Source organism: Frieseomelitta varia, unplaced genomic scaffold (assembly GCF_011392965.1).
Source record: "Frieseomelitta varia isolate USP_RPSP 00005682 unplaced genomic scaffold, Fvar_1.2 scaffold_171, whole genome shotgun sequence".
In the NCBI taxonomy this organism is placed as follows: Eukaryota; Metazoa; Arthropoda; class Insecta; order Hymenoptera; family Apidae; genus Frieseomelitta; species Frieseomelitta varia.
This window is the reverse complement of record NW_025109428.1, coordinates 407,191-431,447: the sequence shown is the minus strand read 5'-3', so window position 1 is coordinate 431,447 and position 24,257 is coordinate 407,191. Positions and strand designations below refer to the sequence as shown.

Below are 24,257 nucleotides of genomic sequence, written 5' to 3'. Positions count from 1 at the left end.
TGTAAATCTTCTTATCTTTTTATCTAAATATGCTATAATTTATATGCAAATTTATAGCAAACGCTTTTTATGTGATTGATAATCGATAATTAATAAATTTGACCAAAGGAACGACATTTGCATCAACCTAATTTACTCATACATGTACTCGTGTTTGAAGTGTGTTATTTTCGTATTCACGAGAGACACGAATTCTCGTTTAGAAAATTGAATCATTTAGAATGATTGCTTGAGATCAAGGAGTGCTTGAGAAGGAGGAACATCACAATGCAAAACGCATAACACGAAATCAGTGTGTTTTATTTATATACAATATTTACAAAGGCATACTGTTATCGAGTTGCTAATAAATATCTTCGTACGCTGAAACGTGTACAATGTTGCATAAGCATGGCTTTAGTCTTTTTTTTGATTTTCATGTGTGTGCGATAAAACGTGGTCTAGTCGGAGCGTGTCAATCCTGTGACTAAGCCCCTCATCGCATCGGTGTGCATTACAACGCTTGTTTCGTTTTCTTCGCCGATTTTTATTTAAATGCAGCTTTCCTGGATCACGGCACTTCTGATTACCGTCTCCGAGTATCGATGTGGCCTTTGAAGACTATAAAATGTCTGCAAACAGAGTCATTCGTTCCCTCAGCAGAATATTTTTCACGACGACGTTCGTTGGATTTGTAAAGCGAGTTTGCGCAATCGAAGGGGGTACAACTGGGCCAAGTTAGGCAGAAAGTTACCAATTCTTCACAATTTGAAATTGAGCAAAATTTTCATTGAAAGGAAAAAAGTGTTTTAGTTTTATTTCCATTGGCTATGTTTTATTTCTCGTTTTCGTTTTACAATTCTTTTCAATGGCTTTGATAGCGAGTGATACAGTTAATGATACAGAATTATTAAAAATTCAAGTAGAAGAAATAGGAAAAGTTTATAATAAAATAATGAATGGAAACTTTTATTCTAGTGTATTTTACAGTAGATCATTTATATCTGAATTTGTTACTGTAAATCTATCATCATTCATGATCATTTTGACTACTTTTGTAGTTTTAGTGTTAATATTTCCCATAGCTTTTGTGGATTAGTATTATACAGTAATTTTCTATATAATCAATTCAGTTTCAGTTTCATCCAAAGTCAAGCTTAAAATGAAACTATAGTCTAGTAGTTGTAATAATTGTATAATGTAAAAGTTGGTAAGTCTTTGCAAAATAAAGATACTGATTTTAAGAGTTGGTAAATTTCTATATAATTTCCAGTCCAGTTGTACCAATTTAAAATCCAATTTGTACTATTGGTTGTAAGGAGAATCGCATTGTGAGTGACAAAAGTCAGTTTTGATAAAAAATATTTTTTATACGCAGTCTATAATGTCAGAAAACTTGACGTTTTCTCTTTATAGTTATTAACTATACACACGTATAAATTAATTAATATAAAAATTTAAATTTTTATGATATTATAGAATCCAAATGAAAGATACAGCGATGAACAAAAATTAAGCGAATCTTTGAGATTATTTTCTCTTCTTCTCATTCAGTCCCAATGTTAGAAATGTAGAATTCAACGATATAAATTGATTGATTAGTTCTTCATAAAATGATTTTCAATCGTAGCTTTCTTGCATAAAATGATGCAAAATAGTGATCTACAGAAAACAATGTTGTTCCTTAACGTTAACAATTGGAGCAAAGTATATTGTAACAAAAACCGATAAAAAGATTCTAGCCTCTAGAGAAAAGTCTGCTATATCATCTGAACATTTCATTCTTGTGGTATATTATACTAACAATAAATCTATTCATAGTCACAAGACTAAGAAAACTTACGGTTAACTGAAAAACAATTGAACATTTGATATATAATCTCTATTGTGTTCAGATTGATACAAATTTAAAAGAATAAAAGTCAGTTGATTTTTGATTATATAATTGATTGATTATATAATTTGATTATATAATTTGCTTATCGATTATTGATTATATAATTTGCTGAAACACCGTCAATTTTGAATACACGTTAATGATTATATTGATTATATAATTTGCTGAAACACCGTCAATTTTGAATACACGTTAATGAAATTTAAAAGAAAAAAAAAAAAAAAAAAGCAGAATCTAATTAAGAATTTTACGCATTTGTTCGGCTTTCGAGAAACGAATTAAATTAAACACTTCACTCTTTCAAAAGGATTCTGATGCTCTTCTTGCATCCAATAGTACGACTGTTTATAATATTACGCTTTTCTTACGCTTGTCACAAAGACGAAGCAGAAGATTGGATTACTCACGTTTGGCGATGCTCGAGGATAGTCTGAGTCTTCTATTACATCATGAGATGTTTCTCGACCTTCTAGCTGTCGTGGCCTCCGTGGTAAGGAACCGTAATGTAGAAGCTTCCTATCTGGAAAAAATTTCATCGTAGCATAATGTATACTGTGATATGATTCGATTTGTCGAACGTCAGTCATAGCTGTGCGTGTTTCTCTTTTTCACTTTCGAGATGTCTGTCTTAATTCTCGTCCGTCATTTTTTTCAACTCCAACTCGATATCAAATTGATATATATATATATATATATATATATATATAATAGGGGAAAAATTAACCTCTTAATGGAGGTCAAAAAGAAATACCTTTTTTTTTTATTTTATTATCTTCATATACAAGTGTTCATCAATTTCTGTGAAACACCATTTCTGTTTATGTGTAATAACAATTTACACATGTAGAATTCAGTCTTGATGTGAAAATATAAATAGTTAAATACAAACGCTTTTGTTAGCAATAAATAAGTAAGTTGAAATTAATTTCTATTCAATCACTGTATAAGTTTTACATTAATTATATTCGATTTCATGTCGATCTTATTTTCTCCAGTTTTGTTTGTGTCCTACGAACACATATTTAAAATTACAGATATTTACGTGTTTATCTTCGATAGCATGTCGGATATACAATTGTCGATATACATTAATTACATTACCTGTAGAGGGAATTTTTTTTTTTTGTAACAAAAGTTATCTACAACTCTGACTCAAATCAAACGGCCTATCAAACATATTAAAAACATATGCCTTATGTTTGGAAAATAAATATTACAGAGTTAATATTTTACGCGCGGTGGAATAATTTGATTAACTTTTTGTAAGAAAAATGTGTCAAGTTGACACATGACAGGATCGAAATGATAGCTACATCGTCTCGATTATTCACGTGCGAGTATATTTCATCGGTTCTTCTTAAACGAAATCAAACATTCGATTCCTGAATGATGCATCTACGTCCTAACAGATCGATACAACGTACGCGTACCTCGCGAGCAATTTCCTTGAAAGTATCGTTAACCACGGTTGTGGTTTAGGACGAGACTCGATATATTTGCGATTCTCCCCTTAAACGGAGCACTTTCATCAGTCTGAGTAGAAATTTGCCAGATGAGATGGTAGGTCATTCCTCGACGATGTCATTGAACGTGAATGAAGAAAATGAAGAAATAAAAAAAAAAGCAAAAAAAAAAAACAAAAGAAAAGAAAAAAGATATATATATCTCTCTTTCCGCTCGGATTCACCTGTAGATTTTGTGACACAGGAACAGAACTGTGCGATAGTTCAAATAAATAGAGGTGTACAGAGCGTAACAGAGAGTATGATTGTAATTCACCTGCGAGATGATTGGTCAAGGCAGTGGTAGGAATGAGATCAGGATTTCCGTCTTCCTCTTCGCCTTTGCCAGCGAAAGTCGCGATGCTGGGTTGTTGGGGTGGTTTCGGTTTCGCCGGAGTGGCCGCGTGTTTCCTCCAAAGTGCCATCAATACTCCGGTCACGATCAAGCCCAAGCCGGTCGCGGTTCCGCCTAGGCCAATCAGGATCGGTGACATGTCCACCGAGGATGTCGATTCGCCTGCAAACCAAATTATCGTCGACCATGCTCTGTACGTCTACTCTCTGTTTTCGGTTTATCAACTCTCTACAATTAATAATAACGTATCTACTCTATGTAATTTATTCATAACGAGGCACACTTCTTTCTTCGTGCATTCTGATTAATATGAGTACTTGGAAGTGGAATGTTTTTATATCGTATCTATCTCGTTCGTACGAACGTTGGTTTTTATTTGGTATGGTCAGAATAAATGAGAGCAGATTTTATGTAAGAACAGCTAGTGAACTTGGTTATTATCAACCTTGTTTCCGACGTGTTATAGCTATAAATTTGGTTTCCGAACGACATTAATTAGAGTTTCCATGCTTTGAGATATTAATGTTATAAATAAAATATTTATATTTATATGAAGAAAGCTGAAGTATTTCTTTCGAAACTCTCGCATGCTCTAAACTTTTGAAAGGCTAAGCTAGAATACAAAACTAACTTCTCTCTAACTCTCCAATTTTTTTTTTTTTTTTTTTTTTCGTACACGTGGACGAAAATAACGATCGTTTTGAAAGCACGACAAGTGTATTGACGCTTAGAACCACCGGAATGGTTGAAACGACTCGTGATTTTTCATAGAAATTTTATAAAATTACAGCTGCGTGTTTTTAGAAATTTGAGCGAGTTTTGCAAAATATAGTAAATTAGAAGCTACGGCCATTTGTGTTTTTTTTATTCTTTGCGCATTTCTCTAGTCTCAGTAATTCTCGTGTGTCAAGATCAATTCTACGAAAATTTCACCAAAAGATATGTATACACAAGTACGTGTTTATTAGTTTTGAAATAAGTTCGTAATCCTATAATAGTAACAGTTGGTTCCGTGAATACCAAAGTTTCGTAATTCTTAATCAACTACATCAGTCGGTTTTTCAATTGCACCGTTTGCAATGACAAATATATCAATTACTGTTGGAAATACATTATTCAGAACAAAGCCGATATAAAATTTAAAATGTAATTTTACGTGGTGACAAATCGTAATCTGTGCGTGTGTATGCACGTAGCGGAGTGTATTTGCATAATTAATTAAACGTTCGTTTGGACAAATGGAAGTAAAAGAATTTGTCGACTCGCGGATATTTGATTAACGGATTTTATTAACGACATATACTTTTGAACGAGCTATCGCGGCAACGTAGCAGAAATAATACGCGGACAGAAACAGGACTGCGTCCAATTTTTATTTGGCTACCATTCTGAATTTCATTTCTCTGTTTCCCTCTTGTTTCTTTCTTTCTCTTCTTTTACAAAGGGAACAACATGTTTCCAGTTTCGTTTCCAATTACAAGTAGAAAGAGGTTAATTCTATATACAGAAAGAGGAAGAACAATAGTTTTCTTCTTTTTTTTTTTAAGACTTTGTCGAGAAAATTTAGTTAAAATTTAGTTCAAATGTTTGCAAAGTATATTTAAATTTGGCTAATTCAGAACTAGATTAATAATTAATAAGAGNATTAATAATTAATAAGAGTTTTTTTTTTTTTAAGACTTTGTCGAGAAAATTTAGTTAAAATTTAGTTCAAATGTTTGCAAAATATATTTAAATTTGGCTAATTCAGAACTAGACTAATAATTAATAGGAGGTTTTTTTTTTTCTTAAGACTTTGTCGAGAAAATTTAGTTAAAATTTAGTTCAAATGTTTGCAAAGTATATTTAAATTTGGCTAATTCAGAACTAGACTAATAATTAATAGGAGGTTTTTTTTTTTTTAAGACTTTGTCGAGAAAATTTAGTTAAAATTTAGTTCAAATGTTTGCAAAATATATTTAAATTTAGCTAATTCAGAACTAGACTAATAATTAATAGGGTTAATATTTCGTCTGCAAAAATGTAGAACAAAAAATTTTTTTCACAAAACGCCTCGTTTCTCAGAGAATTAAATTTGTAAATTTACTAGATACATCTCTTGCTTAATTCTCAATTAAATACGTTTGGAGTCTTTTTTTTTTTAAACGAGATTTTTATTCTCTCTTTTTCTTTTATATATTTCACTTTCGATTATTACTCACCCTTGTTCAATCCGAAAGGAATCAAGTCGACGAATATTTGACAAATTTTCGCAGTAATTTTCGATTATTTTCACGAAAAGGAATTCCTCGATTAAAGAAATGTTTTCTCTCATTTCCCTCATGCAGAGTCGTCCTCTTTCCACTTGTATCACTCGGATCGGTCATGTCTTTCAGTACTTTTCCCTTTTCCGTGGAAACTCGCGGTTCCCATTCATCGAACGCAATTTCAGAACGTTCCGATTATAATTAACGGGAGGAAGCTTCTCCCTCGATAAACAAGCGAATCGCGTAAACGTATTAACGAGCATGAAAGAAAGTAAATGGACGCATTCCGATTGGCGGGATGCGTAGATGCGCGGCAACCGTGAGAATCTGTTCATCTCTCTAAACGAGTAGCAAGCTTTGACGGGGGTAGTGTCCTTTGAAGAACGCGCGCGGCTTATGAAATGGATGCCGGGCCGCTGTGTTTCCGTCTCTTTGTACAACCCCTGTTCAACTTCTGTAGAAGTACTTACGCACCGGTGAACTTGGCCACTCCTTTTAGCGCTTCTCCTTCCATGATCACTGGATCACTCGAGCCCTTCATGTTGACCGCGTAAAGAGCGACCGTTGTCGGCTTGCGAAGTTCCAGCTCCCAGTAAGGGTTCGCCGATTCCACTCGTTGCTTGTCCACGATCGCGACAAATTTCTGCGGCAAACCACCGTCGTACCCTTCCACGCAGGATATCCTGATCCAGGAGCCAGTCTGATTGTACGCCGTGCAGTTTTGCAACGGGTACGGCCTGCCTGCGTGTGAGACGTCATTTTCGATTATACGACGATACAGCGGCTAGTAAAAATATTTGCACGTCGTTTACTGTGCAATAGTGTCTATGTATATTTGCTTGCGGAGTGGTGTAGGACAGTTTTATTAACACATGTTTCACGTGTATATTGTATATGAAAACGTTTTGAAATTTTATTAACGTTAAAACTACCGGTGACTATGGTATCAAATTAGGATGCAAGGAACAGGAAAGAATTTGTAATGTAATAAAGTGCACGAGCTTCCATCGATATATTTTGCTAGAAATCGTTCTAAATACCTGTTATAAATACCTGTTATGAATTTATGAAAATTTCGATGGGAAATTATAAACTCATTTCGACCACTTTTTGATAGTTCTAGCGTTAATATTATCAGTTTGAAACAAATCTATAATTAGGAGATGCCTGACACGAGTATAGATTTCGCAGAAAGAAAGTATTTAAATAGCTGTATAAACATTCACAGTGACATTCACATCATGTTTAACATTGCCATATGCTCCGAATGGATATTAAGTTTTTTATTATATATATATAATAACATATAATTTTTTACTATATATATATATAATATATATTTATTATATATAATAACATATAATTTTTTACTATATATATATATACTATATATAATATATATTTACTATATATAATAACATATAATTTTTTACTATATATATATAATAACATATAATAAACATATAAATATATATATATTTATATGTTTGCGGTATCTTGTTTTAATAGTAGTACATTTAACAATTCTTTCATACCATTTGATACTACGAGAATAAAATGTAGTAGAACGAAAGTGGAGAAGGTTGCATTGGAAAATAAGAGTGTGTGCAAATACTTTCGGTAGCCACTGTAGAATAGAATTCCGTTTGTATGAACTCCATGTGTTTGAGTGAAATTTTTCGTTCAATTATATATTTAACAATTTACCGGTTGAATTCGCTTATCTGAACTACGTATGCAGTAAATTCCCATCGCGTGAATGCAGTGATGAATGAGTAAACATCTATTGTACAATTATGTATGAACGATAGTTATTGCAAAAATAAATAAATTCATTAACTAATTGGCAATTAAAGATAAGCAACAACTGCTGAATATTAAATATCAAATGTTATTTTGTTTCATAATTATATGTCACATTTTTCAGATTTAAATTCACATAACTAAACAACGAAATTAAGATGTTTATTATAAAATCAAAGTTCGTTTGAACCACTTTTACCGAATGCGTATATATATATATATATATATATATATATACATACATTTGTATACACAATGTACAATCTATCGAGTTCTGAAAATTATTCATATTATAAACGTTCAAGTGGCGTACGACATAAAGATTAAAACAAGCTGATAGAAACCATTTGTTCCCAGACAGGTTCACACAAACGGAATTTCTACAGCGCGTGCCTGTACGAAGACGGGACACTTTCAACGTTTTTAATCAAATTACGCGTACCTGCTTCCGATATATGTGACCACGTGCTGGAACAATAAAGCGAGTTGCCGCGGTGTCGCGCGTGTACACAGCGTAATGCAAGAATCTGTTGTTCCGAATGGACGTACATACACGTCTGTTAACAACGAGTTGTTTACCGTAATACAGTAAACTTCTGCTCGCGGCGATAGAAAGCCGATAAAAAAAGAGCGAAACGGTTACGTTTACGGTTCGCGCAGCGAGCTTCATTTTATTTCGCAACGAAAACAGCAACGCCGATGCTCCGTCGTTTCGCGGACCAATGAAATTATGTTCCACGGTTGTCATTATCGGCGATGGTGTTGCATTAACGAGATCACTTGTATGCAAATGTATGGAAAAGGTTGCGCAAACGTCGGACAATGCGGCCGGTGCGGTTTCCTTTCTTTTTGTTTCTACCGTGTAACGCGCAACGAAAACAATCCTTTGCAACAGCGTAGATTAATGGAGCCGCGATAAAACAGATTCCCCTGCTTTTTAAAACCACCTTTCTTTTCCTAAGCGTGTCTTTGTCCACGCGCGTTTTTTACTTCCTACCCTCGTGAATTATTTAACGGCCAACGCGTGCCTCCGTCGCCTCCGTCCCAGTCGGAAGCTCGTGCTCGCAGATTGTTAATAATTTACCTCGAAAACAGCCCTCCTTTCTCGCTTGCTCTTGAAAACGAGGCAACTTTGTCCGAATCATTGTAGAGATGGACGATTACTTCGACGAACGGAACACGCGTACGTCTTGCATCGTCGTTACAATTAACGATTTAATTACTCGCGATGCTGCCGCGCTGTGTGTATCGATTGTCCAGCGATAAAAAATTACTGTCCGATAATTACCAACGTAAGAAATACGTTTCGCCGCTGTAACCGAGGATAAATTATGCGTCCAATTATCGCGAGTACCGCCGGCCAGAGTTAAAATTGAATAGTCGAGCGAATTATTGACCGGGTTTGGCTAACCTTTCTGCTATCCGAGCCTATCTACCGACCTTTCTATCGATCTTTCCACAGCCGCGATACGCGTACCTAAAATTAATTTCGCGGGCTTGGCCGAGAGCTCGCAACTTTTTCATCCGTTCCGATATCGATTCCCCGGCCGATATATTTTTCGTCAGTTTCACTGCGAATTTGCAAAATTCTCAACAAACCGAGACGCGAATCTCGTTGACGAGAACGTAGGAAACGAACATATTCTGACGAACCTGCAGCGATCACCTGATACAGGCACGGTTGCTTCGAGGGTCCGACGATGTTACTGGCCCAACAGCCCAACGTCCCGTAGTCCATGTCGGACGACGGCGTGTAATTGAGTCTGCTGGAGGTGCCCTCGTTGGAGTACTTCGTGGACGGAATGTCAGTCAGGTCGCCGCTGCTGTTGAACGTCCAGTGAAAGCTGACGGACGTCGGGCTCGCGTCCACCTCGCAGACCAAGCTGATCGTCTCGTGCTTCAGCGCTCCGTGAACCTCCTCCGGTACGTTCAATGGCGGTGGCGTTGCGTTCTGGTACCTCCAGCCGGCCGAGTTTAAAACGTGCTTGCACACGGGGGCGACTGTAACAACAAAGCAGATACGATTGTTAACCAGTTGGCGGCTGGCAGCTGATTGCGGACCGTAACGAGCGACCAACATCGTATACAATAACTCGTCGCTTTCTTTCTGGACTAGAAATTATTGAGAAGTAGTAAATTTATTATTTGTTTCGCCTGCTCAGTTATACTTAAATATACTTGGAACCGACGAAATATTGCAATTTTGGGAGAAAAGTATCCCTTAGAATTCGAAAGACCATCCACTGTTGTAAGCCCGATGGCTTCTACTAAATTCAGAAAGCTAACTAAGGTACCGACGACTGAGCTTGAACCGAATAACGTCTGATGATTAGCTTTTTGATTTCATTATTTTTTTTTATCCGACTGTGTTCCAATACGATGTCCTCAGAGTCCTTTTTTATGTCAAGGTCGTGTGTTACTTTTACTAGAGGAGGAGTTGTGGAACGAGGGATGTATTAAGACCAAGATCAGAAAGTACAGAGGACGGTTTCAAAATATCTCACTGCCATCCATGAGATGTAACTCGAGTACACACGTGTTTATAACATGACTATTACACTTTATCGTGCTTGAGACTTAGTCTAGTTTGGAATTTTAAATGATCCATATCTACGAGTTCTACGGGCAAATGTTTTAGAAATTCCTAATATGACACGCTGGATTTGTCGTAAGTGTTTTGCACTTAACATACGGCAGACGCGTTGTTCTTTAATAAAAACGGGACTCGAGTAAAATATGTACTTCACGCTGCATTTGTGAAGGAACAAGGTCGCCGTTAACGCCGCCGGGGAACAAAAGGAGTAGCTCCTTGGTAAATTTACTTGCCAAGGAGCAAAAGTATCAGAGACACAAGTGTACACCGGTTGAGTTTTTATCGCCAACTTTCGCTAGTCAAAGTACACGTTCTCTCTTCTTTTTTTTTTTTTCTTGCCGGCCCACCTTTTTTTTTCGAGAGCAACAAAATATACTCACACATAACCTCGAGGTTCACTACGTTAGAACTGGCGCGGCCCTCGACATTGACGGCCATGCAGGTGTACCTTCCAGCGGATTCTCGAGTTATACTTTGAAGTACCAGGGAGTGGTCCGAGAGCACTATGCCGGCAGTGACGTTGTAATGGAGCTCCTCTTCCTGAATAAACAAAGAAAGAATATCCTGCGTCAAAGAATTTGCTGCGGCCAGATTCTGTCGTCGAGACTTTGCCCAATCTCGTTCTCCTGCGAGACGACGTCTTTTCGGAAATATCGCGGGCAGATTGATGCGACGAGGTGTAGGATAGGAAACGGAGGAGATGTAGTCGGAGAGCAGACCTGTTCACGGTTTGTTGCGTGTGTCATACATAGTTAAGTCTTCTCAGCTACGGTTACCGGGAAAAGTTAGCGGCGGTGGTCGGCGGAGCTTCGAAAAGTTAGCACGGTGTTTGGTACGTTCTCTCCGGGCTCCTATCCAACCGTAAAGCCTGTCATACGCGCGAAAGATTCGAAATTTACCCTGGTAGCAAAAACACGCTCGGAACTCCTCCCCGTTGCGAAATCTCTCGCGAATAGGGTTAGGCCGAGTTTTTTTTTTTTGGAAACGAGGGCGAGATTCTTGCACGCCGCCGACCAGCAACGATAAAGTCCCACTACCCTTTCCAAAATTCCTCGAAAACTGCGACAGAGACAAGCGAATGTGACTCGCAAAAATAAAAAAGACAGCGTTTAAATTTATGTCTTCACTCTGTTTGACCCAGAGTCAAGCCTAGATAGCAGATACGTGGCTACAATTTGTTACAATCTTGATTTTTCGACTTACAATTAGTCGTTAAAATCAGTCGAACCTCCAATCATTTCCTTCTGACCAGTCGATACTTAGTTACTTTATGACTTAGAGACTCAGTCTCTAGCGATCCTACCAAACTTTTCTTTTTTATAACCCCGTTTTACAATTGACAATCTGTTTCAGTGAACATTTGGTCAATTTTTTCGACATTTTGTTTAGTTAGCACGCAGATACTTTGAGTATTTTGTTAGCTTGGCTGTTCTTTCATTAGTAAATCGATTGGATGCTTTTTATGCAATCTCCTTGGTACTGATATTTTGTATAGACTGTTGGCTAGATCATTGATCATTATCTACTTTGATTTTCTATTTTCCGCAGTATCTCTTCTTTCTATCTCTTCTTTGAGACTGTTGGGACTTCTAGGTCTTTTCGAAGTTCCTCATTGCGGATGTACCACGATGCGTTGACTATCGTGCAAAGTATTATAGACTGGATAGATTCTATTTCTTTAACGTTAGCTTCTGTTCTCCATGGCTCAATACCATAGGTTCAGATCGCTTTGATAATTGTTTTATATATCAATAAACCTTGTTTTCAGGGTTTAACCGAAATTGTCTTCCCCTAAGCCAGTACATAGATCTTCTACTTATTTTTATTTGCTCCAGTTTCATTTGTATGTGGTGTTTCTACCTTAGTTTCTTGTCGAGATGCATGCCAAGGTATTTTATCATCAGAGTTACCGGTGGGGCTGTTTTCTTAATGTAAATGTTGTGTGTTCCTACCAAACTAGTGCGTCGAAATTGTCTGCCGTGCATTTATTTATTTATTTTTTTTTTTGGAGTTCAACGTGACTCCCACTGTGACACAGTCACAGATCGTGTACGGAAAGTTTCACGCGTCGAACTTCGTTCCAGCGTGCCTCGATTTTCTTCGCCGTGACCGAAGACAGCGTCGGTCGAGAAAATCTGGCACGTAGTTCTGCTTTGTAGATCGTCGCTCACTTCGTGGGCTCGGACAAAGGGAATTCACGATGTGTGCTACTCAGGTGTTCTCGTTATTTCACGAACGTGCGCTTGTAACCTCTTGCTGTTACACGCTCGTCTCTAGGCACTGGTTTACAAATACATAGAAACGCGCGTATCTGCGAATCATAGACACTCACCAGCGGTAGGACATTTTCGCACAGCTTTCGTTCCGCGCTCTTCTTCGTCAATCTCCGTTCACGCATATGTACACACACGTAGGCACGTGCGTACACACCATGCATGTACACGATATTATAATTTCCTCTTAACTTTCTGGCAAAGGCTTTGCACACAGATTGCGGCCCAAGGCATGTCACGCAAAATGGAGGCCGTAGATGGATGTAAATTTCGGGAACTCGATTATTTCTGTTGCCCCGGGAACTCTATGTACACGTATGTATACAGAGTGTCCCAGCATCGATGGTACAACCGAGAAACCGGGTGATTCTATATGAAAAAATTGTCGAGAAAATCAATATTAAATATTCATGCGTGCACTCAACTATGGCACTTAGATGGATGGACCTTGATATAGACTTATTATTTCTTCCCAAATAATTTAAATGGAATTGAATACTTCAGGTGTTTACGCGAAGACTTGTCCAATATGTTAGAATACGTCTAGCTATTAGACAAAATCTCATTTTCCAACATGATGGTGTTGTCCCGCCACATTTTTCTCGAGACGTTAAAAATTTATTAAATGATGGATTTGACACCTCCTTGATTTTTATTTATCGGGTCAAGTTAAATCAAAAGTGTACGAGGCGAAAATTACAAGCATTCCTCAATTAAAAGCGAGGATTCGTTTTGGTGTTTGAAGAATTGAAAGGTAACAAAATACATTGGAATGCGTTCGTGCAAATTTAATTCGGTGAGTACAGTTGTTAAAAATGCAACAATTGTTGCATTAATAAAGTATGTTAGTAAATTACATGCGTTATTTTCATTTAAATCCACTCTAAATCTATAGGCAGAGATGAGTAACACATCATGTTGATACACTAATGATATTAATGCTATTCATAAGTGAAATATGACTTGTCTCGAGATCCACAAGTGCACGCGTACTCGGCGAATGTTCAAGATCGAGTTTCTCGGCAACGGAGCCTCAAATGAAAAAATTTTATTCTTTATTTTCGATTTGTTTTCTCATGTAGAATCACCACCCTCCTCGGTTGTACCACCAGGATGCTGCTAGCCGCGGATGTCTCGTAACGAGTAGACCGTTTGAATATTTCATCGTAACTCGTTTGACTCGATATTGTTTCTGAAATCACGCGTCGATACTCGCACGTTCGAACGAATCCGGAACCCGTCGTCGTCGTTGGTTGGTGTGTCGAAACTTCGTTTGTGACAAATATTCGGACTATATAGTTGAATTTCGAGATGGACGGGCGCAGAACGCGAGAGGTAGATGATAGCAAACCGCGATCGTGAATTTGACAGGTTTCCATGCAAATCACCTTGGAATTAATATTATAATCTATTCGAGAAATGCGTTGAAACTAATTCAGCTTGTTCCTGATGTCGGTTTTAACTAATTGTAAGTTCTAGATTGCAACCTGTCGTTAGCGGTGTTTAGTTCACTCGGGGAAAAAGGCCGTCGCGCCGAAACACACCGAATTAAGGCAATTTCGAAACTTCGTCCCCCGTATTAGCATACTACCGAGATTTGATTGGTAAGGAACAAACGGGGAACGTTGTCACCGAGGATGTACGGGAAACGAAGATGCTGGTTACGCGAACGTGTTCGTCTGCGTGTTCGTGCAACTCGTTTCACTCGGTTTCATTCGGAAACTTGCACGACGCAAAAATCCACCCAAGACCAGCCGGAAACTGTCATACGTAAAACTGAATATTACGCGTAACGTTTGTGCATCGGAAATGCAAGGGACACCCTGTTCCCCGCGTTTTATCAACTTTCAATATTGCAACGTTCCACCTTTACCCATAGCGTTAGAACGTATAAATCGCAAAAACAACGGAGCGAAGCTTCCTCCTGCCAGCGAACCAAGTGCATACATCCGAAACAATTCCTTTCTTCGCGGCGCGCGTTCATTTCACCTCGAATTCCTCCCTGTTTTCATATAACGCAACGTGACTGCATTAGACGTTAAATATTCGCATTCATGTCAGAACAATAATACGTATTCGTGGCAAGCAGCGGATATATTTGCTACCGTGCATTACAAACGGATGCCAGAAAAGGGGTAGACAAGAGCGATAACTCCCATTCTCGTGGAATATCTCGGCACGTGCGCCTTCCGGCCAACTTACCTACCGTATTCTTATCTGTCGGATTATGCATAAAGCATAAGCAAGCTTTCTTCGTCCTCCTTTCGACTCCTTTCTCGGTGCGATGCCTTTGCTAATCTTGAAGAATTTCATGACGTATGCATTCAGAACGTTCTGCCGGCGCACGGAACGTCGAATGAATACGTATCGAGCCAAGCCGGCCGTATAATTGACAATCAGACGTATTAATATCTGAAACGGCAATCGGATTTTATAGAAGGTGCCTCGTTTAATTCACCGTCTCGTCCGTTTCGTGTTATATTGCCCCTGGATCAAACATTTAACGGATTTCGGGAGAAATCGTGACCAGATAAATAATTTGTTTACAATACACTTTACACCGATCTCGATGACGTTCAAATATCATCAGCGTCTTGATTTTGCTATCATACGTTATCATATAGTTTATGTTTCGTGTAGAGTGTATATTTTAGATGTTAGTCAAGTATATGTTCGGTTTAGGGTATATTTCTGAAGCATAATGATTTTCAATGCCAACAGCTATATTTATTTTATTTCTCACCGATTTAAGATCAAACAATGTATCAATGTGGATTATTTCACGCTGGCTTCTCCGATCATCTAGTGACAGTTGAATATTAATTTAGTCTAATTAATATCTTATTTATTATTGCTAATAAATAATAATTAATAATAATAATAAGTAATGATTATTGTTGATAATTTAAGTTTAGAATAGGCAAAAATCTATATAAAAAAAACTAAAGGCTCAGGAATTAATAAGTAATGATTATTGTTGATGATTTAAATTTAGGATTAAGTTAGGATATATAGAAATCTATATAAAAAACTAAAGGCTCAGGAATTAATAATAATAATAATAAGTAACGATTATTGTTGATAATTTAAGTTTAGGATATGTAAAAATCTATATAAAAAACTAAAGGCTCACAAATGCTGAGCTCGACAATATATTTCAAGATCATCGAAATCGGTGAAACGTACCTTTCTAATCTGTACCTATTGTTTTCTTTACAATAATTCTCAGGAAAAACACAATTTCATTTCGTCTCAAACTGTTTGATCAGTATATCGTATATCGTAATAGAGTTTCCGCGCAAGTGTTTGACATCCAAGAGATTTCTCAAGTTTCGAGAGTAGGAAAATAATTTTTGAAAACTTACACGTGAACGATATGATGACTTTGAAAAGTTACTGATTCAGCGATGATGTACTGACGAACTTTCTAAAATTTACACGCTGTTCCATCATGACAACGCGACTCTAAAAATTGCGTTCTGACTTCAGTAAACGAAGGAAAAGAAACGGGAAATCGTTGATGCTACATACGTCGTAACGCTGCGATCGAATCGCGACGCGAACGGTGAAAAGTCATGACGGATCAAGCACGGTAATGTGCGGTGACACTGCGCGCATAATGACGTTCAACGCGTAGCGTCGCGATAATACGAGCGTCACACCGCAACGTAGCATAGGCAAATTGATGGAAGATTTGCCTTGATACAACACGTCCGACGGATTTAGTTTCAACCGCGCGTCACGGCCCGCTGTCGTCTGTCGTTAAACACATTACTGTGAAGGACGAACGTCCGATTCACCTGCGAACCGATCATTCTTCTCTTTCGATCTCTCCGACAGAGAAAGCCCCGTCCCCACTGTTTGCATTTTCCCCAAAGTTTCCAACAAGCATCAACTTGTACAAATTACTGAAGCAACAACCGAGGAACATTTGGTTGATGTTTCACGTGTACCTTGGAAAGCTCGCCGATTGTCGAATATTTCTATTACCGGCGTCGTTGCTTGTTGCCAGTTTCTATTTATATTCAGAGTAAAGTAACCACACACGGCGATTTATAATTTTAATATTAATTATTTCATCAAAAATTGGTTACATTAAAAGAAAATCTTTGCGAGAAAAGATTTAAATTGTCAATTTGTAAGAATATTTTAATTAAAATTCCTATATCATTTATCAATTTACCAACGCCTGTTAGTATTAATCATATATGAAATTTTGGGTCAATATTTGGAGGAATATTCTTATTAATTCAAATTATTTCAGGTTATCTATACATTACTGTCCAAACAGACAGTCAAACAGATTTATAACATTGAAACGATTAATTTTTTGACCCATATTTATCAGGACTTTTCACGTTTCGACTATCTACCATAGTTATGAACCCTTTTTTCTATTACTTGCAGCAACTATAACGCAACATTTATACATCTACAAGTTTCCAGAGTAAAATTCTCGTCTTGTTCGAATAAAAGTTTTGTGAAACCACGTGAAAGTTTTACGTAAGGTATAATTTTTTAATTATATCCTTACAACGTGGCAACGTGTACTTGATGTTGTTAGTGTGTGAGAAAAGAGAAAACTCTTCGCGCCTGAAGATAACTAAAATTTAAAGGGGCGCCTAGTAGGAATTCTCTAAATGGCTGACACCTGCGAGCTGTGAACAAAAAATGTTTAGAAATTTCTAATTCAGACACGCTGGGTTTGGATTTGGCATGTTATAAGTATTATAACATAGTTAATAGAGACGTGTCATAAGAAGTATTATAACACAGTTAATAGAGGCATGTCATAAGAAGTATTATAGCATATAAATGTCATAGTTAACTAAATAGAGGCATGTCATAAGAAGTATTATAACACAGTTAACTAAATAGAAGCATGTCATAAGAGGTATTATAACATAGTTAACTAAATAGAGGCATGTCATAAGAAGTATTATAGCATATAAATATCATAGTTAACTATGACATTTATAGCATATAAATGTCATAGTTAACTAAATAGAGGCATGTCATAAGAAGTATTATAGCATATAAATATCATAGTTAACTATGACATTTATAGCATATAAATGTCATAGTTAACTAAATAGAGGCATGTCATAAGAAGTATTATAGCATATAAATATCATAGTTAACTATGACATTTATAGCATATAAATGTCATAGTTAACTAAATAGAGGCATGTCATAAGAAGTATTATAGCATATAAATGTCATAATTAACTAAATAGAGCCATGTCATAAGAAGTATTATAACATAGTTAACTAAATAGAAGCATGTCATAAAAAGTATTATAGCATGTAAATGTCATAGTTAACTAAATAGAGATATGTCATAAGAAGTATTATAACACAGTTAATAGAGGCATGTTATAAGAAGTATTGTAACATAGTTAACTAAATAGAAGCATGTCATAAGAAGTATTATAGCATATAAATATCATAGTTAACTATGACATTTATAGCATATAAGTGTCATAGTTAACTAAATAGAGGCATGTCATAAGAAGTATTATAGTATATAAATGCCATAGCTAACTAAATAGAGGCATGTCATAAGAAATATTATAACATAGTTAACTAAATGTCATAAGAAGTATTATAACATAGTTAACTAAATGTCATAAGAAATATTATAACATAGTTAACTAAATGTCATAAGAAGTATTATAACATAGTTAACTAAATGTCATAAGAAGTATTATAACATAGTTAACTAAATGTTGAGGGATCACGGTTGTCACGTGTTTCCATTTCAATTGGAGAAGCGTTCAATAACGAGTAGCGACTCTTTTAAGATACACGTCATCGTCCGCTCGATGTTACCTTTAATTCAGGATGATTCGCGGTCGCGTGCGTTGCTCGCAAACGTGGTTTACGCGCGTACGTTTGATTCACACCTTCTCGCGCTGGCAGCATGGCCGATTGCACGGACGAGTGCTCGGCAAACGCTTGGTATTTTCGATGTCAGATAAAAACTATTGTCGCGTACATGGAATATCTCGTTGGTGGGAGGCCTGAAATTTTGATAACACTCGCGACAATGGTAGATACGTGTCGTTCCATTCGACGCGGAAATTTTTACGCGAGCATTTTTACGGATTGGTAAGCCGGTTCTGCCCGGTGATTCGCGGGCGATTTATTGGTTTGGTTTTCGGGCGGGCCCGGCCCGAAATCGACGGAAAGTGACAACGGGCGGCTCGTAAATTTACAATAATTTCGCCAGAGTGCACACGAATGCGCGCACGGTGGGCGCCTCCTCCTCCTCCCTTTCCCCTCTCGCGAGACGCTTCTCGAGACGTTTGAGAATTATCCTTTCTCTCGCTCGGCGAGAATTCCTCGCCGGGGCGAAAACTCCTTTCCCGAGACTTTTTAAACTCTGTTACTTATTCACCGAATTTTTCTCTTACTTTCCTCCTCCCGACCCGGGGCATTGAATCATACTCCTTGGAAAGACGTCCTATTATTAAAACTTTTTCCCTTCTGTTATCCGACTTCACGAACTTTCGATTATCCGAGTTCATTCGATCGTAATTCTTGCTATTAGCGCTCGAGGGATATTAACGAGGGAATCGCGCGCGTAACCGTTAAATTAAGAGATCGCTTTAACTGCGAGAGGTAGGGAGAGACTCACTGTTTCGAAGCTGGCCGGTTGAACGCCGGGCTAGACACTTTGTACGTCATATTTTCATGAAATTTCTGCCTCGAGCGGCGCGGACCCCGAGTAGTAGCTTTTTTCAACTCGTCGTAGCTCCGAAGTAAAGAAATTCTTCCTTGGAAACGAACGAAAGAAAAAAAAAAAAAAAAAAAGGACGAGAAGAACGACGCGACGTCAGGCTCGCGTCGGAAAGTTTCGTTTCCTTTTCAAACGAGTTTTCTCCCACTCTTCGCTCTTCTCCGTTTCGTCTTTTTGCCCCGACGATCCGAGCAGCATTATACAGCCGACTGAGGCTGGGGGAGGCAGAGATTAGAGCGACTCGGCGATCCGGGGATACGCAGTTAGTTTTCCTATTTAGTCCAGTTTTGCGCGCCGCTCTAGGCGTTCGACGCGCGAGATCTCGCGAGACTCGGAATGCCTCCTCTCGTCGCTGGTTCGGAGTGGGGTTTTAGCACGACGGTTCCAGGATTCGCCGACCTCTTGGAAAGCTCCGACCCGCCGTAGAGAAAATGATGGAAAGCGTAATCCCCCTTAAGAGGCTTAGCTCGACGATCCTCGAGTGACCGGGAGATAACGCTCGGGCTTTCCAGGTGCGAGCCACGGAGTTTTTCAGGATATTTTTCGCGAGTCAAGACGACAGGCGTGTCTGCCACGTCGTTTTCTTGTGGCCTTGCCCCCCTCACCCACCCCTCGGCCCGTTACTTCCGCTTTACGCCGTTACGTTTAGGCGTCCTGCGAATTTACGGCCCGCTCCGTATGCAAACTGGAGCCAACGCGTATCCGACACGTCTGCCTCGCACCCCGAGATTCAAAGGGGCCGTTCTTTTGCCTTCCATTATATTATATTCACTCGATTCCACGAACTTTATCGCGCGGCTAAAATATCGCATTGCCTCTACGATCTTACATTAGCCCCTTGAAATTATTGTACCAGCCTTGTTCAAAAAATTCCGGGACGAAATAAAATATACTGAAAAGTGCTATCGTGCTTGTCGTTAAATTATTCCAAATACAGCGTAAAAATAATGATAATGTGATGGTAAAATTATTTTTTGATAAAATTAATACTAGTTGAAAAATCGTGTCATTCATCGAATGATTCGAAGTGTAGTGAAAAAATGTGTTTCAAAGAATTGATAATGATGTTCAAATTGTGCGATCTTCGCTAGAAAAGAATTAGATCGGGAAACTGAGTGTCTAAAATCGAAAAAAAAAAAAATGATTTATTGAAACAATTTGTCAAAAAGTTTTATAAAGACTTATCCGAAGAATACCATGATTATTTCAATCATTAATTCCACAATAGCATGGATATTAGATTGATGAATCCAAGATTTAATTGTAAGAATCTTATCTTTTAATACTATACATACTCCGTGTTGACAGATCTCTCCCTAAGACTAATCTTATTAAGAAATAATCACTGCAAAATAATCATATCATACTATTACGTCATCAATTCGAAAACTTGAATGGAAGTGTATGTCCTAAAAATCTGATGACAGTTCTCTTCGATTGCTATTTCAACACGATGAATTCTACGAGATGTCATCGTACATTAAAACAAAAAAGATTTTAAATAAGAAACTGCATTGAATGGCAAAAGAGTCCTCGTTGGACTTGCTTTTGCAGCGTTATACAATGATGAGTGAAAGAAAGTTGTAAAATTGGCACGCGTGCACATACGTGAGAATAGTTATCCTTTCAACATTCTATTTCGAGATATATACATATATATTGTACCTATTCATTGCTCTCGTTATTTGTAATTCCATTTTACAAAATTGTGGATTATCCCATTTGCCTTTTAAATGTTCTTCCGTCTGGCGTTGTATTTTATAAAAATTAAATATTCCGTAAATATTCTCCACAGATATAAATTTTCTCGACGTGCGGCTTTTTATACGGGTTCGTGTTTTTTCTTTGCGATTAAAAGAATTGAATCTCCGCGCGGAGATTTCTTTCGAGCATTGTACCTTGAACATTTTATATATATCATATTTTTGTATATCCAGTTCCGAGAATTTTTTGCACCTTTATCATAAATCTGCAGTCTAATCGCCAATTTCTGTTTTGCCGCCCTCGAAGTAATCCTCACTGCTCGTGACAACGCGTTTCACGTTCTTCAAAACATTTTTCAATTTCGTTTCATCGTGTCGATCGATTGTAATAATAAACAAACAAATGAAATTTTTAGCGATATTCTCAAGAAGTATATACTATTCAAGCACACTTGGCTTTGACGAACAATCTTGCTCGAAAGATTTTTCTAACGTTCTAAACGTCTTAGACAATTTCGTTTTTCACATAAAATTTTAACACACGACAAACACTTTGTTCGATAAATTTCGACGCGGTTGAAATTGCCAAGCTTTCAAATCTCCTTTCGCATGAACTATTCAACCGATCTGAGCGCGTAAACAGCGCACGGTTATCGACAACAGATACACGAACTGAATGAAATAAAAGAAATTTATGTAACCGTCATGTTTTCATAAACAAATCTCACCTGGAATTTTTGGAACAGTGTAATACATCGTCCTTTCACGATTGTGTGAGAGAGATGAAATCACATCGTAGATCAAACTGACCAATTCGTTATTTTTCATTGAAAGTTTTACGAAATTTCGCGAATGATTTCTCACGAGCTATATATATATATATATATATAGACAAAGGCTCGCGTTCTTTTTATTGTATTGGAAACCTACTTCTTTCACTTTCATTTCCCCGGGATAAATTTTATTATACTCCATCTCCAGTAGTTCTCGCGTTAATTTTACGTCCGTGCCAATTTATCGGGGAATTTCCTTTTTTTTTTTTTTTTTTTTACAGGATTTCCCTTCTTTCTTTTTCTGATCAGGTAGGTTCATTGTCGAACTCCTAATTTTTTGGCCCCTGAGTAGGAGGGAACTTGATTGGTTTGGACGTACCTCGTGAAACCACGTCAATCTGTAAGCTCTAGGATTCGCTCTAACGTTGCACTCGAAGTAAACGTCGTCGCCTTCCTTGATGTTCTTTGGATTCAGCGAAGAGCCCATCTTCAGAGCGACGACAGGCGCGACTGAAAAACAAAAAAGAGAGAGAAACGTGAAACATCAGCGCTGCACATATTGTTTTGTAAAGTTCACATCTCGCGCATCTGACAAAACACGAGTACTCGCCATGTACATAAGTAATTCAATTAGTCGACCTATCGTTGACGGTCGATGTCGACTAGTCGTAAATTAAATGACAGTTAAAGTATAACAGAGTTTCAAATTCGTTGAAGTTCATCGAAGATAGTTGAGTCTGAGTCACACGTAGTGGCTTAATTAAATTCTGAAATATTTAAATATTTCAATACGTAGAAACGAGCAGAATTAATGTAAACGCATGCAGTTGAGGCCAATACAGCGATGAAGCACACATTCCTGTGTTTTTTTTTCTCTGCACGAGATTTTCAAATGTCGAGCTTGCCACGCGAATGTAACATTTGAAAATCGCGTATAGAAAAACAAGGGCGTGCTTACCGCGCGAATGCAATATCTGAAAATCGCGTGCAGAAAAACAAGAACGTACTTCGTTAAATCGATGAAATCTCCATTGCGTGAAAAATCATTCACCCGTAACATTCAGGGATTTCCCGAACTAAAAGACATAATGTACAAAAAAGGATGTATATAACGTACAAAAAGACATATAATACATAATATGTATTATGTATTACTATTATTATATATGTATAATATTATTATGCATTATGAGATGTTACGATATATAAAAGAATGTATTAATATATATTAATATATATATATAAAAGGATGTATAAGACGTATAAGACGCTCTTTTATGTATTATAATGTACAAAAAGACGTGAAGAAACATATAACGTATAAAAACGTATGTAACATGTAATATATATAATACATGTGAAATACGTATAACATATAATATGTATTATACGTAAAAGTTGACATATATGTTATAATATATAAAAGAATGTGTTAATATATAATATATGAAAGACGTTATAATACATAAACTGTAAAATATATAAAAAAAAAAAAAAAAAACGCGTACACGTGTATCAATTTGTTTAATGCACGTTTCACACGCCAAATATTCGAAACCTCGACTTTCCGGGTTCGAGGATAAGCTTTTTCATGTTGAGCGAACATTGTTCGCTATTCATGAACTACAGCTGGCAGTTTACAGGCGGATCACAGGTGAACAGGAGTTCGCGAGCTTGCAGTGCGAACGCGGCATTAGAATTGAAACGAAAATTTCGTTACTTCTCTGGAGTTCGTTCATCGCTTCGGGCGACAAAGCGAGGGGAAAAAAGCGATTGATCGGGACCGTCGGTCATGGCGACTGAAAATTTATGCTTGCCACCCCTCGTCTGTCGTTATGTTATTTATGAATCAAGAGCTTATGGAGGCCACGGCGCAATAATATTCGGGCATTAAGCGGGGCTCGTTTAATGAAATTTGCATTTTCGTCCGCGGGAAATGCGTCCAAGTGATCATCGAATCGCGTCGGAGCGGAATCGAAACTCGAAACTGGCGCGCGTAGTTAATAACGTCATACTCGAATTAATGGGAAACGTTTTCCGACGAAAATTGTTATTGAACTTTGCGTGACCCGTGATTCTCTGCAGGCATCGATATCGCAGCCAATCGGTTTTGCCATATTGATAGATGAGGGGGTGGGGGAGTGGTCGAATTTCGTTCCCCAGAAGATCTTTCAGCATATTTGCTCGAAATAAAATTCGTTTTAATCTGAAAAAAATTGCCGTGGTTGATATTGTGATATTATAACCAGCGTCGTAAGAATTTCTATTTGTACAAATAAAGGAAAATATATTTATATAAAATATTATAAGTTTTATAACAATACGATAGACAAATGTATTGTAGAGTGAGATGTCAAATTTCCTTCCCTAGAAGATCTTTCAGCATATTTG

General features: G+C 37.4%; 1 protein-coding gene across 3 annotated transcripts in view; it reads right to left on the bottom strand.

Moving 5' to 3' along the window:
- Positions 1-279: 279 nt before the first annotated feature.
- LOC122538675 (hemicentin-1-like) overlaps positions 280-24,257 on the bottom strand; it is a 282,205-nt gene continuing 258,227 nt past the window's right edge. For 2 of the 3 annotated variants that reach the window (XM_043672950.1, XM_043672951.1), the window contains exons 9-15: positions 22,246-22,376; positions 10,756-10,915; positions 9,436-9,783; positions 6,454-6,720; positions 3,656-3,895; positions 2,284-2,396; positions 280-611 (exon numbers count right to left, since the gene is read on the bottom strand). In XM_043672950.1, coding sequence (XP_043528885.1) covers positions 531-611; positions 2,284-2,396; positions 3,656-3,895; positions 6,454-6,720; positions 9,436-9,783; positions 10,756-10,915; positions 22,246-22,376 — 1,340 coding nt within the window. In that variant the 3' untranslated portion in view covers positions 280-530. The remainder of the gene's footprint in view (positions 612-2,283; positions 2,397-3,655; positions 3,896-6,453; positions 6,721-9,435; positions 9,784-10,755; positions 10,916-22,245; positions 22,377-24,257) is intronic. The other variant, XR_006308897.1, reaches the window with a different exon arrangement.